The sequence below is a fragment of the Dendrobates tinctorius genome, unplaced genomic scaffold, assembly GCF_039654945.1.
Source record: "Dendrobates tinctorius isolate UK_male_01 unplaced genomic scaffold, ASM3965494v1 ptg000192l, whole genome shotgun sequence".
Lineage (NCBI taxonomy): Eukaryota > Metazoa > Chordata > Amphibia > Anura > Dendrobatidae > Dendrobates > Dendrobates tinctorius.
Window position 1 is genome coordinate 6,214,098 of NW_027361859.1, and position 17,016 is coordinate 6,231,113.

The 17,016-nt window shown below is 44.4% G+C and overlaps 1 protein-coding gene across 2 annotated transcripts in view; it reads right to left on the reverse strand.

The window, feature by feature from the left end:
• Nucleotides 1-17,016, reverse strand: part of LOC141055795 (uncharacterized) — an 87,807-nt gene that overhangs the window by 12,847 nt on the left and 57,944 nt on the right. For both annotated transcript variants that reach the window (XM_073552508.1, XM_073552507.1), the window contains exons 7-11: nucleotides 16,144-16,250; nucleotides 15,835-16,014; nucleotides 15,629-15,752; nucleotides 15,451-15,545; nucleotides 14,363-14,453 (exon numbers count right to left, since the gene is read on the reverse strand). In XM_073552508.1, the coding sequence (XP_073408609.1) occupies nucleotides 14,363-14,453; nucleotides 15,451-15,545; nucleotides 15,629-15,752; nucleotides 15,835-16,014; nucleotides 16,144-16,250 (597 nt within the window). The remainder of the gene's footprint in view (nucleotides 1-14,362; nucleotides 14,454-15,450; nucleotides 15,546-15,628; nucleotides 15,753-15,834; nucleotides 16,015-16,143; nucleotides 16,251-17,016) is intronic.

Below are 17,016 nucleotides of genomic sequence, written 5' to 3' on the forward strand. Positions count from 1 at the left end.
TTTTGCGTGAGCTTCGTCCTGGGGGGTGAGTGTGGCTACATGTCAGCCATGACCCTATACATAAGGCCATAATCATGGAAATACCTTACATGTGTATGGATGTAATCACACAGCTCCCGGAGTGTGACGTCATCTCGGGATGCGCCTCCCGGCTGCCCAGCCACTCCCCCATCCGACACGTCATGATGTGGAGGCGGCTGCAGCAAGCCTGGAAGACCGCGTCTCCAAGGCAACGCACCACACTACGCGATAACGTCGCGGGCCCGCATAGTTGTAACTTAACCATAGCATTTACATAGCTTGCAGAGGAACTGCACTCCCATGACATATATATCAGTGGTGTTTTATGCAGTATACATATCATGTACAGTATGTCACATTTCTATTGGTATCTTATATTTTTGAATACTGATTGTACTATAATATGACTGAGTACTTTTTGGACCTTCATGAGTGTACCCCTTGGTGTAGTGTTAGGCACAATATTACATAATTGCTATGCATATGTACTTTTGGTATCTTATTGGATATCTATCTCTTTTTAATGATTGTCTATGTCTTTTTTGGTATGTATTTCAATAAAGCTATGTTATTTTATGGCTATATGCTTCCTTGATCTGTTTGGTTTATATTTTTTACTATTAGTGCTGCCTATGCAGCATCAATAGTAAAAGATAGAATGTTAAAAATAATAAAAAAAAAAAAATAAAAAAAATAAAAAAAAAATAGAGATATACTTACCTTCTGTCGGCCCCCGGAGTCCTCCCGGTTCTCAGTGGCACTCCTGGTACGTTCTGTTCCCAGGGATGCATTGCATGAAGGACCTTTGTGACGTCATGGTCGCGTGACCACGACGTCATCTGGGGTGATTCGCGCAATGCATCCCTGGGAACGGAACTTGTCGGCAGCATCGCTGAGGACTCCGGGGGCCGTCAGAGGGTAAGTATATCTCTATTTTTTATTTGAATTCTATTTTTAACAGGAATATGGTACCCAGGGCATGGAGGAGAGTCTGCTCTCCTCCAGACCCTGGGTGCATCCGCACATGAGACGCTCACTTTGCGCATGGTGGGCATAGCCACATGTGTAAAGTGAGCGTTTCAATGCAATCCTATGGCGGCGATACCACAGAAATAATGGACATGCTGCAGATTTTACCGCTATGCGATTCCGCAGCAGCAAAATGCGCAGCATTGACACAGCAACTGCGGAATCCCATAGGATTGCATGGGGATGCGTTTTTTAAGCGTTTCCATGGCCACAAAAACGCTAAAAAAAGCAACATGGGCACATATCCTTACAGTGACTAAAAAGTTACAAGCTGAGAATTTAACGCCTGGCATTTTTATACAGGAGTGGAAGAACTTGTTGATTTGCCTGTCCCAAAGAGGAGGTTTAATCGCAGATGGCATTGCTGCTTCAATGAATCGGAGAGAGACACTGCTTTTATAAAATAAAATTCTTCTGGCAGCTGTTTATGTGGACCCGAGTCATCGTATATTGCAGGATGATCAACAGCTAAAGGGAAAGCAGCTCTGATTGAGGTAGCAGTTAGGATGACTGGGCTACAGGACAACCAAGAGCAAGAAGACTCGGGTCCTGCCAGTGCTGCTGCTCCCGTTCCTTCATCCTCAACAGAAGAGTTTGATTTCGACTAGTATTTGGACGTCATGGAGCAGGCAAAGTGTTGCCACAGGGAAGAAGATTCCACTCCCATAGAAAACAGAGTGACCATATTTCAGCAACATTTTTCACTTGCTTTTAAAGAAGTAGAAGAATTCAATCGTTCATCAAAAGTGACTGTGCATGAGGCAATTCCTTTACACCTTGAATTTGTTAGGCTACTTTCATATTTCAGTTTTTAAAATCCGGCGGGCTGCGGCGAAAAGTTGTCAAACCTGATCCGGTAGAAGCCGCAGCCCGCCGGATCATCTGTTTATGCCGGAGACGGTGCAGAAGAGGGAGAGGGAGAGAGAGTCTTCGGGCATGCGCTGTGGAAAAAAGCAGTCCGGCGCTGTCAAAAAACATTGCAGGGAACGTTTTTTGCAGACGCCGGACAGGCATTTTTTGCCGTATCCGGCAAAAGCCGGACACGCCGCATGGACATCAGGCGCAATGCAGCGATAATGCTAGTCTATGGGAAAAAAGCCGGATCCAGTGGCATCCGGCGCCGGATCCGGTTTTTACATTTTTCGCTGCATCTCGCCTGATGCTTAAAAACTGAAATGTGAAAGTAGCCTTAGAGATGATGCCCATGTGGTTACAGCTTTGCCACCAACCCAAGTTAGTGTAGAGAGGTTGTTCTCTAGCCTTAAAATAATTAGGTCAGATTTGAGGTCATCTATGAAGGAGGATCTGATGGAGGCAATTCTATTTCTCAGAACAAATTCATAGACAGCACAAATGTTATTCAGTACGTTTTTTGTTGAAAACGGTTTTTTTCACTTACTGCATACTGTAGAATAAATTGTAGATATGCAAAGGTTTTTTGTTCTAAAGTTGTATTCCAATAAATATACTTTATGTTCTATCTAAATGGCTTGATTATCGTATCATAATAATGATTAAAAGCCTGATGTTACCATTTTACTACAATATATTTATCACTTAAACTTATACATGGGACATGGATGAGAAAGTCGGAGTCGTGAAGTCGAAGTCATGGAAATTGAGGAGTCGGAGGTTTGGCTTACCGACTCCACAGCCCGGCATCTAACCACTGCAAACTAGGAGGATTGACTAGGGTATTGATGGTTTACCAAGTTAATGATGATGAGCCCACCTAACCACTCCAAACTAGAAATATTGACTGGAACATTGATGGTTTATCAGAAACAAACAAGCTCATTTTACAGATGGCTAGAAGGATTGACTTTGCTTACAATGGTTTCACCCAATTTACCATTGGTAAACCGACAATCCTCCTAGTCTCCATTGACTGAGACATTGATTGCTCACCAACTTGATGGTGATGAGCCCACTGTACAACTTCAAACGAGAAGGATTGACAGCCCATTTTATAACAACTGCTAGGAGGATTGACATGTCAATCAATGGTTTAATATGAGTTACAGCAACATGCACATCCAAAGAGGAGGAATAGACTGGAATTTTTTCGGAGTTACAGCACTTCCTGCCGGCTTACATATTTACTAAAACTAGAACTGACTGTACACCTTCATTAACCCCTTTCTGACATATGACGTACTATCCCGTCCATGTGCCCTGGGCCCGTATGCCTGCAGGACCCAAAACCCATGATGGCTGCGGGGTCCTTCCAGGTCCTGCAGGGAGGTGGCTTTTCAGTGCCTGCTGAGAGCAGTGCTCTGCAAAGTGTCAGATCAGCGATCTGATATAATACAGTGATGTCCCACCCTGGGACAAAGTAAAAAAAAAAAAAAAAGTGAAAAAAAGTGAAAATATTTTTTAAAAAATCCTAAATAAAGAAAAAAAATCCCCAATAAATACATTTCTTTATGTAAAAAAAACAAAAAACAATAAAAGTACACATATTTAGTATCGTCGTGTCCATAAAGACCCGCACTATAAAACTGTCCCACTACTTAACCCCTTTACTGAACCCCTTAAAATAAAGGCAAAAAAACAATGCTTTATCATCATACCGCCGAACAAAAAGTGGAATAACACACGATCAAAAAGATGGATATAAATAAACATGGTACCGTTGAAAACGTCATCTTGTCCCCCAAAAAACGAGCAGCCATACAACATCAGTGAAAAATTAAAGAAGTTATAGCTCGCAGAATAAAGCGATGCAAAAATAATTATTTTTTATATAAAATTGTTTTTATTGTATAAGAGTCAAAACATAAAAAAAGACATAAATGAGGTATCACTGTAATCGTACTGACCCGAAGAATAAAACCGCTTTATCAATTTTACCACACACGGAACGGTATAAACGTCCCCCCAAAAGAAATTCATGAAATACTGATTTTTGTTCATTCTGCCTCCCAAAAATCGTAATAAAAAGTGATCAAAAAAATGTCAGGAGTCCGAAAATGGTATCAATAAAAACGTCAACTCGTCTCGCAACAAATAAGACCTCACATGACTCTGTGGGCCAAAATATGGAAAAATTATAGCTCTCAAAACGTGGTGATGCAAAAACTATTTTTTGCAACAAAAAGTCTTTTAGCATGTGACAGCTGCCAAACATAAAAACCCGCCATAAATAGTAAATCAAACCCCCTTTTTCACCCCCTTAGTTAGGTAAAAATAATAAAAAAAAAAAAATGTACGGTATTTATTTCAATTTTTCCCATTAGGGTTGGGATTAGGGTTAGAGGTGTATTGGGGTTAGGGTTGGAGTTAGAATAGGGGTTTCCACTGTTGAGGCACATCAGGGGCTCTCCAAATGCGACATGGCGTCTGATCTCAATTCCAGCCAATTCTGAGTTGAAAAAGTCAAATGGTGCTCCTTTCCCTTCCAAGCTCTGCCATGCGCCAAAACAGTGGTTTACCCCCACATATGGGGTATCAGCATACTCAGGACAAATTTCACAATAACTCTTGGGTCCAATTTCTTCAGTTACGCTTTGGAAAATAAATAATTGGCGCCAAAAATATCATTTTTATGGAAATTTTTTTTTTTTTTTTTCTTTTTTTTTTAATTTTTATGGCTCTACGTTATAAACTTCTGTGAAGCACCTGGGGGTTCAAAGTTCTCACCCACATGTAGATAAGTTCCTTGGGGGGTCTAGTTTCCAAAATGGGGTCACTTGAGGGGGGTTTCCACTGTTTAGGCACATCAGGAGCTCTCCAAACGTGACATGGCATCCGATCTGAATTCCAGCCAATTTTGCATTGAAAAGTCAAACGGCGCTCCACCCTTCTGAGCTCTGCCATGCGCCCAAACAGTGGTTCCCCCCCCAGAAATCAGGTATCAGCGTACTCAGGACAAATTGCACAATAACTTTTCCAGTCTAATTTCTCCTGTTACCCTTGGTAAAATAAAAAAATTGAATTTGAAATAATTTTTTTGTGAAAAAAAGTTAAATGTTCATTTTTTTTTTTTTAAACATTCAAAAAATTCCTGTGAAGCACCTGAAGGGTTAATAAACTTCTTGAATGTGGTTTTGAGCACCTTGAGGAGTGCATTTAGAATGGTGTCACTTTTGGGTATTTTCTACCATATAGATTTCAAATGTGATGCGGTCCCCCCAAAAAAATGGTGTTGTAAAGATGAGAAATTACTGGTTAACTTTTAACCCTTATAACTTCCTAACAAAAAAAAAATTTGGCTCCAAAATTGTGCGGATGTAAAGTAAACATGTGGCAAATGTTATTTATTAAGTATTTTGTGTGCCATATCGCTGTGATTTAAGGGCATGAAAAATTGTGAAATTTTCAAAGTTTTCACCAAATTTCCGTTTTTTCACAAATAAACGTAAGTCATATCAAAGAAATTTTACCATTAACATGAAGTGCAATATGTCACGAGAAAACAACGTCAGAATCACCGGGATCCATGGAAGCGTTTGTCACGCTGTGCTCACCTGGGGGCGGGACCTCGGTCCCGACGTCATCTCTTCCGGAGCCGCAGTCACTCCGGGGGTCCCGTCGGGTGCGCACGCGCAGCTCTCATCCCCGGGTCTCCTCCTACATGTCACGTTTGCGCTTGCGCACCTCTGTCAGTGCTGTATAGGGCTCGGTCCTCTCTATGGTAATGGAGGACCTGACCCGGAACCTGTAGTGGTCATGTGCTTTCTGGCTAGGTCCTGACCCGGAACCAGTAGTAGTCATGTGCTATATCAGACGACCTCCCCCTAGGGGAAGTGCCTGATTATTGTCGTGCTCCCTGGCTTGGTCTGCCGTGTCCCTGCCTGGCTGTGCGCTGTATTCAGGTCCCCTGCCTTGCACTCTGTTGTGCCTCTTGGCACACGCTCTGAATCTGCACTCTGCTTTGTACTTGGTTGTGCCTCCTGGCACACACTCTGACCCTGTGCTCTGTCTCGTACTCGGTTGTGCCTCCTGGCACATGCTCTGACCCTGTACTCTGTCTCATACTCAGTTGTGCCTCCTGGCACACACTCTGATTCCGTGCTCTGTCTTATACTCAGTTGTGCCTCCTGGCACATGCTCTGATCCTGTACTCAGTCTCTTACTCTGTTGTGCCTCCTGGCACACGTACCAATCCTGCGCTCTGTCTTATGCTCAGTTGTGCTCTCTGGCACACACCCTGCTCCTGTACTCTGTTACACCTCCTGGCACACCTGCTGTCTGACTCAGTGCTCTGACGTGCTCCTTGCATGCATCCTGCTTCACTCACACCGGGACGAACGAAGTCTCTGTATACCACGTGTTCCCGTGTCCACGCTTTACACGTTCCTGCAGACACACTCACCTGTTATGATTGAGTCACCGTAGGAGGCAGACACAAAAATAGAAGCTACGTCCAGAAAACCAGAGAAGTTGGCAACTATCAGATTGCAGACCCCTGAGCCTATCAACACAACTAGCAGTAGCCGTGGGGGGTTCCTACGATGCCCTAGACCCCTCGATCACAGCCGGAGCGCTAAATAGCCTAAAGACAGAAAAGGAAATCTAAACTGCCCCAGAGCAGACCCCAAAGTAAAAGGCAGCCCCCTACATATAATGACGGTGAAGCAAGATGAAAAAACACTCACACAGATAGAAAGATAGGCTGAGCAAACGATGGGGCCCAAGCTAACTAAACAGAAAAGGAAAGGAAGGTTGCTGTCTGCAATCTGCCAAAACCCTATCAAAGACATAAGCCAACAGCTGATATGAAAAAGACCCTGAAGCAGCTAGGCTTCAAAAACTAAATCAGCACTCAGGTATATTCAGAAGACAGAGCTAAAGGAATTCAGCACACGCCAGCAGGGAATGGCAGAAATCCAGAAAAACAAAGCAAAACAAAGTCAAAGCACCAATGCAAAAAGCCGAGCAGAAAACTTAGCTTTAGAGGAGCAGGAATTCAGACTGGTCTCCAAGGATCCCACAGAGAAATCACCCGCAGGTCAGAAGGGCGTCGGCAGCCTTATATCCAGTCAGTAACTCCACTCAGCCAGTCATCATCATCAGCCTCAGGTGTTTGATAATCAGGCTCACTACCTTTCTTTACCAGAAGAGGGAGTTCCTCGGGCCTCAGTAGTGAAGGGGAAAATGAACTCACAACAGTACCTCCCCCTTGAGGAGGGGTCACCGAACCCTCAACCACGCCACCAGGGCGATCAGGGTGAGCCCGATGAAAAGCACGCACCAATCTTTTGGCATGAATATCAGAGGCAGAGACCCAGGAATTATCCTCCTGACCATAACCCTTCCACTTAACCAAATACTGGAGTCTCCGTCTAGCCAGACGGGAATCCAGTACTTTCTCTACCTCATATTCCATGTTACCTTCAACCAATACAGGGTCTGGAGGTGCCACCCCCGGAACAACAGGTTCAACAAACCTCTTCAACAAAGATTTATGGAACACATTATGGATTTTAAATGTGACAGGAAGAGCCAAACGAAAAGAGACCGGATTAATAATCTCCAAAATCTTGTAAGGTCCAATAAATCTAAGCTTAAACTTAGGAGAAGCCACCTTCATAGCAATATTTTTTGATGATAACCACACCATATCACCAACCTTAAACTGGGGACCAATGGTCCTATGTCGGTTGGAAAACCGCTGGGCCTTTTCCTGGGAGAGAGAAAACTTATCCACCACTTGGTCCCAGATCTGGTGCATTCTCTCCACCACAGTGTCAACACCTGGGCAGGCAGAGGGCTCCACATGCCCTGAAGAAAATCGAGAATGAAACCCAAAGTTACAAAAAAAAGGTGACATCAAAGTGGCAGAACTAGCTCTATTATTTAAAGCAAATTCGGCCAAGGGCAAGAATGAAACCCAATCATCCTGATTAGCAGAAATAAAACATCTCAAATATGACTCCAAGGTCTGGTTTGTTCTCTCTGTCTGCCCATTGGTCTGAGGGTGAAAAGCAGAGGAGAAGGACAACTGAATTCCCAGCTTGGAACAGAAAGTTCTCCAAAATCTAGACACAAACTGGACTCCTCTGTCAGATACAATGTTCTCAGGAATCCCGTGCAAGCGAACCACCTGTTGCAAAAACAGGGGCACCAACTCAGAGGAAGACGGCAACTTAGGGAGTGGTACAAGATGAACCATCTTAGAGAACCTATCACAAATCACCCAAATAACAGTCATCCTTTGAGAGACAGGCATATCAGAAATGAAATCCATTGAAATATGGGTCCATGGCCTCTTGGGGACAGGCAAAGGCATCAACAACCCACTAGAGCGAGAACATGATTTAGACCGGGAGCACGTCCCACAGGACTGCACAAAATTCCTGACATCACGAGACAAGGAGGGCCACCAAAAAGACCGACTCACCAGATCTCTAGTACCAAAAATACCTGGATGACCAGCCAAAGCAGAGCAATGAACTTCAGACATCACTCTCTTCTTCCACTGGTCAGGAACATACAAATTTCCACTGGGACAACGCTCAGATTTGTCCTCCTGGAACTCTTCCAGAGCACGTCTCAAATCGGGCGAGATGGCAGAAAGAACTACCCCTTCGCCTAAGATGGTAGCAGGCTTGGTCACCACAGGAGAATCAGCAAAGAAGCTCCTAGAGAGGGCGTCTGCCTTGACATTCTTAGTTCCAGGAAGAAAAGAAACCACAAAACCAAAACGTGTAAAAAACAAGGCCCACCTAGCCTGTCTAGGGTTCAAGCGCTTAGCCGACTCTAGGTAAATCAAATTCTTGTGGTCAGTGAGGACCACGACTTGATGCTTAGCTCCCTCCAACCAATGTCTCCACTCCTCAAATGCCCATTTCATGGCCAACAGTTCCCGATTCCCCACATCATAGTTACGTTTAGATGGAGAGAACTTTCGGGAAAAGAAAGCACAGGGATTCATTTTAGATGTTACAGGATCCTTTTGGGACAAAACAGCTCCTGCACCAATCTCAGAAGCATCCACCTCTACCTGGAACGGAAGTGAGACATCAGGTTGCCGCAAAACCGGGGCGGAGGTGAATCTTCGCTTCAGCTCCTGAAAGGAAGAAACAGCCTCCGGAGACCAATTTAACATATCAGCACCCTTCTTAGTCAAATCAGTCAATGGCTTGGCAATACTAGAAAATTTTGCTTTAAATTTCCGATAAAAATTAGCAAAACCCAAAAACTTCTGGAGGGCCTTCAAAGAAGTGGGCTGAACCCAATCATAAATGGCCTGTACCTTGGCCGGGTCCATTTCAATAGTTGACGGAGACAAAATAAATCCCAAAAAAGAAATCCTCTGTACTCCAAAAAGGGGCATTAGTGAGCCCAAAAGGCATCACCAGGTACTCAAAATGTCCCTCCGGAGTATTAAACGCCGTCTTCCATTCATCCCCATGCTTAATGCGAATAAGATTATACGCCCCCCTGAGGTCAAGCTTGGTAAACCAGCAAGCACCTTTAACTCTGGAGAATAGATCAGAAATCAGGGGTAACGGATACTGATATTTAACAGTAATTTTGTTGAGGGCACGATAATCAATACAAGGTCTTAATGATCCATCCTTTTTGGCTACAAAAAAAAAAAAAACGGCACCTAAGGGTGACGAGGATGGTCTAATATGACCCTTCTCCAACGCCTCCTTTATATAGGATCGCATAGCCTCGTGCTCGGGTACAGATAAATTGAAGAGCCGACCCTTGGGAAATTTACACCCCGGGCTCAGTTCAATTGCACAGTCATAACTCCTATGAGGAGGCAGAGACGCAGACTCATTCTCACTAAATACATCATAAAAGTCCGCCAAATAATCAGGAACATCATGCGACTGAGGAGAGGTGGAAAACACCGGAGCCTCACTAAAGGCACACCGACAACCCCAACTCACCACAGACACAGATTTCCAATCCAAAACTGGATTATGAATTTGTAACCAGGGAAACCCCAGAACAATAGTATCATGCAGATTATGCAACACCAAAAATCTGCAATTTTCTTGATGGTCTGGGGCGACCCGCATCACCACCTGGGTCCAAAACTGAGGTTTATTTTTAGCCAAAGGAGTAGCATCAATCCCCCTCAAAGGGATAGGCGTCTGCAGAGGTGTCATCGGAAATCCACAACTTTTAGCAAAATCCAAGTCCATTAGGTTTAGGGCTGCTCCCGAATCCACAAAAGCCTTGGCGGAAAATGTGGACAGGGAGCAGATCAGAGTAATAGCCAGAAGAAACTTAGGTTGAACACCACCAACAGAAAACGTGTGTGCAAAGCATTTCTCTCGTTTAGGACAGACAGAAATAATATGCGAGGCATCTCCACAGAAAAAACACAACTTATTACGCCTTCTGAACTCCTGACGCTGCTCTCTGGAAAAAACTCTATCACAATGCTTAGGTTCAGACATTTGTTCAACAGGTGGCAACACCTCTCGTGCAGCTTTGCGTTCGCGCAAACGCCGATCAACCTGAATAGCTAATGACATAGAATCGTCAAGACCAGAGGGAACAGGAAATCCCACCATAGTATCTTTTACGGCTTCTGACAACCCCTTCCGAAAGAGAGCAGCCAAGGCATTATCATTCCAGGTAGTAAGTACTGCCCACTTTCAGAATTTGACAGTACAATTCTGCAGAATCATGACCCTGGTTCAATGCCAGCAGGGTCTTTTCAGCCTGATCAATGGCATTAGGTTCGTCATACAACAACCCCAAGGCCTGAAAAAAATGCGTTCACATTAGTCAGAATAGGATCATCTGGTTTAAAAGAAAACGCCCAATCCTGGGGATCGCCACGCAGCAAAGAGATGACAATTTTAACCTGCTGCGCGGAGCTCCCTGACGAGTTAGGCTTCAAGGCAAAAAATAATTTACAATTATTTTTGAAATTCAAAAATTTAGACCGATCCCCAAAAAATACATCAGGTGTAGGAATCTTTGGTTCAGCAGCATGTGAATGAGCAAGGTAGGCGGAAATTCCCCGCACTTCCGCAGCGAGCTGCTCCACACGATCAGACAATTGCTTTATCTCCATTGAGAGAAAAAAAAAATTCCCCCTACGGCCTCAGAGATATAGAGGAAAAAATATACACAAAGAAATTCTGACACTTTTTTTTTTTTTTTTACAATTCTTTCCTGCTATAGAGTACCCTAGGATCTGCGGTATGGCGGGTGATTCTGTTATGATTGAGTCACCGTAGACGGCAGACACAAAAATAGAAGCTACGTCCAGAAAACCAGAGAAGTTGGCAACTATCAGATTGCAGACCCCTGAACCTATCAACACAACTAGCAGTAGCCGTGGGGGGTTCCTACGATGCCCTAGACCCCTCGATCACAGCCGGAGCGCTAAATAGCCTAAAGACAGAAAAGGAAATCTAAACTGCCCCAGAGCAGACCCCAAAGTAAAAGGCAGCCCCCAACATATAATGACGGTGAAGCAAGATGAAAAAACACTCACACAGATAGAAAGATAGGCTGAGCAAATGATGGGGTCCAAGCTAACTAAACAGAAAAGGAAAGGAAGGTTGCTGTCTGCAATCTGCCAAAACCCTATCAAAGACATAAGCCAACAGCTGATATGAAAAAGACCCTGAAGCAGCTAGGCTTCAAAAACTAAATCAGCACTCAGGTATATACAGAAGACAGAGCTAAAGGAATTCAGCACACCCCAGCAGGGAATGGCAGAAATCCAGAAAAACAAAGCAAAACAAAGTCAAAGCACCAATGCAAAAAGCCGAGCAGAAAACTTAGCTTTAGAGGAGCAGGAATTCAGACTGGTCTCCAAGGATCCCACAGAGAAATCACCCGCAGGGCAGAAGGGCGTCGGCAGCCTTATATCCAGTCAGTAACTCCACTCAGCCAGTCATCATAATCAGACTCAGGTGTTTGATAATCAGGCTCACTACCTTTCTTTACCAGAAGAGGGAGTTCCTCGGGCCTCAGTAGTGAAGGGGAAAATGAACTCACAACACTCACCCACTCGTGTCTCCTGTGAGCCGGCTGCCTGGTGCCAGCAGTCATGGTGCCTCACCCCCTGGGGCTTGCCCCTGACACTCCATGTATAGGGGGTGGTCTTCACTAGGTCAGCTCGCCCTGGGAGGGTTGGTGTCACGACCCAGAGGGTCCACTCCAGGAGTCGTCACAGCGTTCCAGAGTTATTACCTCATAAAGGGACAGTGGTCAGAATTGTAAAAATTGGCCCGGTCATTAACGTGCAAACCACCCTTGTGGGTAAATGGATTAATCATAGAATGGAAGAGTTGGAAGGGACTTCCTAGGTCATCTGGTCCAACTTCTCACTCAATGCAGGAGTCACTAGATCATCCCAAACAGATATCTGTCCAGCCTCTGGTTGAAGACTTCCATTGAAGGAGAACTCACCACCTCTCGTGGCAGCCTGTTCCACTCGTTGATCACTTTCACTGTCAAAAAGATTTTTTTAAATCTACTCTGTGTCGCCTCCCATTCAGTTTCATCCTATTTTTTCTAATCTTTCGTTGTATAAATGAGAATAAAGATGATCCTTCTACAGTGTGACAGCCCTTCATATATTTGTAGACAGCTATTAAGTCTCCTCTCAGTCTTCTATTTTACAAGCTAAACATTCCCAAATCCTCTAACCGTTCCTCATAGGACATTATTTGCAGGCTGGTCACCATTCTGGTAGCTCTTCTCTGAACTTGCTTAAGTTTGTTCATGTCTTTTTTTAAAATGTGGTGCCCAGAACTGGACCCACTATTCCAGATGAGGCCTGACCAAGGTGGAGTAGAGGGGGATAATGACTTCACATAATGTCTGCTAGAGCCACAACAGACTTCAAAAATAATCTAGAATTCAACCTTCACCGTGCTGAGTGACATGAGGATGGAAGCCAAATGATAACGAAGTCTTGATACATACAGAAATAAACATGACACAACCATGTTGTGAGACATTCGTCAGTAATATTATGAGGTAGCAATCCAGACCCACATCAAGAAACAGCAGGCCACACAAAGCCACGAGGCAGTAAGATGCACAGAGCCACAAGGCAAAAGGTCACTCAAAGTCATGAATCAGAAATCCATCACGTCATCAAGCTAAATGCTAACTCAAGCTAAGAAGCCGAAAGCTAACGAAAACCACAATGAATCAGGCTAAACTACGCAAAGCCAACACATCAAAGACTTAATCAAGTCATGAGGAAAAAAAGACTGAATCCAGCTAAATCATAATGCCAAAGGTTAAACCAAGTCAAGTTAGGAGGCAAAAAAGCTACTCCAAACCATACCATGAGACAGAGTCAATAGGCTAAATAAGAACCAAACTTAAGGCAGCTCATCAAACAGCAGTTGTCAGGTACTGGATTCAGGATATCTAGACTGCCCAAGTTAAGGTTAATAGCCCAGAACCGAAGTGGGCCAATAACTCAGTGAAGTCTCTACTAGGTGCTGCTTCAGGGTATGTGCACACGGTGCGGATTCTGCTGCGGATCAGCAGCGTTTCAGGAGCTGCGGGTCCGCAGCAGATTTAGGTGCGTTGTACAGTGCCAAATGTTGTTTTCAATGGTAAACTGGAAAACGCTGTGCACATGCTGTGGATTTTTCCACGCGGTTTTGCTGCGGTTTACAATCCGCAGTATGTCAATTCTTTTGTGCAGAAACGCTGCAGTTTCATACCTCATCCATTATGAGGTGTAAAACCGCAGGGCAAAACCGCAGATAAATCCGCAGGACGGTTTATCTGAGGTTTTCACTATAAATTCCGCAGAGCAAAAAAACTCTGTGTGCACATAGCCTCAGAATACCTCTAAGGATGTTCCATGAGTCACTGTTGTACGCTCCAATCTGCTTTATGCAAAAGATAGGAAAATCAGCGAAGGAAAAAAAGTGGGAGGTGTCTCTTCATTTTGCTTTAGGCTTCCTACCCAGTAGTAGGATGGCATGCCCCCTATCGAAGAAACTCATACAATTCTGAAATGAGTCAGAATTTAAAGCTAGAAGCCAAAGAAAATGGTCATCTGAGCCATTCATTTACCAAAACTTTTTTTTTCAGTTGTATGATTTTATGTTCAAACTATGTATGAGTCTGAAAGGAGCTAATAAATATCTAGTCATAAAAGTGATCAAAATAACTTAGTAGATGGTGTAGAAATAAGCCTCATTTATGTAGAAAAATGTTATACCCATATCCCATTTGTATTTTAGATATACATTTTATTTGTGTTACCACCTATAACTGAATTACAAATTCATCCATATGTTATATCTATTTTGGCTGAAGGAGAGAAAATATACAATAAAAAAAAACAGACAGAACGCAAAGCGAATGAGAAGAATCTGTGACTTCTCAGCATTTAGTGGTTACTATTCACCTGGGCAGTCATATGCAGGGATCTCCTTTTTACACCACTCATCACCCCTCACATATGTCTCTGTAGTATTAATATGGGTCAGATCTTCAACCTGAAACAATAATTTAAAGAATCAAAACAAGAGAAAAGTTGCCGCGCTAACAACACTGTGTATCCAGGAAAGAGTTAAGGTGTGAAACAAATCAGCCCAAGAACACAAACGGAGGTACTCACTGATAGTGGTGCTTAATGCCGGTTTTTGTCCCCATTCCTGATGGAGGCCAATAACTGGAGAGGCTGAAGTTGTACAGGGAGCGTCCTTCCGTTTGCATAGGAAACAAGACCCCGCGTAGAACGCGCCACAGTGAGCGGCAGGCAGCCTCGGCCGATGGCGCCGTCGAGGACACCTTGAGGAAGGGGGACGGTTCCCCAGAAACGCATCGTGATTGGCCCTTGCACATGTCCGTCTAGTGCGGACCGGTGACGTCACCGCTTTAGCACACACCCCCCGCTAACCACGCTACCCCGCTCGCCATACCACTGCTCGGCGGCGCCATCGGCCGAGGCTGCCTGCCGCTCACTGTGGCGCATTCTACGCGGGGTCTTGTTTCCTATGCAAACGGGAGGACGCTCCCTGTACAACTTCAGCCTCTCTACTTATTGGCCTCCATCAGGAACAGGGACAAAAACCGGCATTAAGCACCACTATCTGTGAGTACCTCCGTTTGTGTTCTTGGGTTGATTTGTTTCACACCTTAACTCTTTCCTGGATACACAGTGTTGTTAGAGCGGCAATTTTTCTCTTGCTTTGATTTTTTTCTTTTGGCAGAGAGCACACTGTATCTGCCTGGTTTGCCAGCAGCTTTCACACTTAGCTGTGTGCCTACTTTTAGCGCCGGTGTGATATTGTTTATTTCAATATTTTAAAGAAGTCATAGACAAATGGAGAAGTCACATCTATGATCAGCTCTAATCCTGCCATCTCCACCGTTCTCATTACACAAGTATAAATCATATAATACTGGTGGATAAAGCAAGACTGAGCACAAGACCTTCACAGCCGTCTACACCTCATAGAGGAGATCTCATGACACCTTCTCTCCATCTACCTGATGATCCTGAGGAACACTGGGATCTTCTTGCTTACAGTCCCATAGAAGAGGGCGGGGACATCTCTCTGGTGTTGTCCTCTTACTGGATAGATCTGGAGGAAACACATACAGGGACTGAATTCATTCTTTACATTCAGATAACTATAGGCCGTGTGTATTTAGTCCTGTCTATTACCTGATGATGTGAGGGGCTGGGGAACCTCCATCATAACGTCCTTGTACAGATCTTTGTGTCCTTCTAAATACTCCCACTCCTCCATGGAGAAATAGACGGCGACATTCTGACACCTTACAGGAACCTGACACACACAATGATACCATCATCCCCCGATCCCTTCATAGCATTACTGTATAATGTCCCAGCATTCCCAGCAGTGTCACCTCTCCAGTCAGCAGCTCAATCATCTTGGAGGTTAGTTCTAGGATCTTCTGGTCATTGATAACTTCATGTATCAGGGGGTGAGGTGGAGGCCCCGTGATTATGTTCAGGGGTCTTCTCCATCCCTCAGACACAGGGTCCTGACAGCGATCACTAGAGGTCTTCTTCACTACTGTGTAATCCTGGTTATGGAGAGACACATTAATAACTCTCACTACAGACATTTCCAGAGTCCTCACCTCTCCAGTTCTGTCCATCTGTTATTCCCATAGATAAGAATGATGTAATGTGACGTCATCAGAATCTCTCACCTCTCCAGTAAGCCAGAAGAGGATCTCTAGGGTGAGGTGTAATATCCTCTCTGCCACCTTGTCCCTGTTACTATCCATCCTTGATGGGTCAGGAAAATTGTAAAAATCTAAATGGAAAGAAAAATTGAAGATAAGTCTGGGTAAAACACATATCACATAAAATATACAATTACTAGAGCTGTGAGGCAGGTATAAAACTATGAGGTAGAACACTTCATATATCTAGAGGTCAGACTCAGTGTCACGGGGCAGTAGTGGGAAAACAGGGGACGAATAACCTGGGCCCCTGCACCGCCCCTCCGGCTAAGGGGGTGCCCTGACTTTCCATAACTTGGGGGTACACTTGATGGTAGTGAGGCCCAAGTACCCGACCTGTCCCTATCTCCTGTTTAGCCCTGAGCTAAACTCCCAACCCCCTCCCCAGGAGGTCAGACAGGGAATAAAGTGAACTGCACCAATAACACGAAAGGAAAGATAAAACAGACACCACGGGGTTAAAGCAACTAAAAACCAAAACTTAGCTTTATCTGCTGCCAATGCTCCAATGTTGTGAACTCATTTTCGGGTTTACCTCTGGCTTCTGGTGAGGGGGATGGAGCTGGCTGTGCTGACAGAGGAGTCGTGAGTTCTCTATCTGGACTCCCTCTGTTGGTGACAAGAGGTAATGAAGCTGATCTAAATGGCAGAGACCTGCCACCTGATGAGGAGGACTGCGATTGGACATCAGGAGTCTCTGATTGGGTTTAAGGCAGCCGACTCCCTATTTTCTTGCTGGTGATTTCTTCTGCCTGGGGCTTCTGGTTTCCAGTTTGGTTCCTGCCTTCTAAAGCTAAGTTTTGCTCTGCTATTGTTCATTTGAGTTTCTGTCTGGTT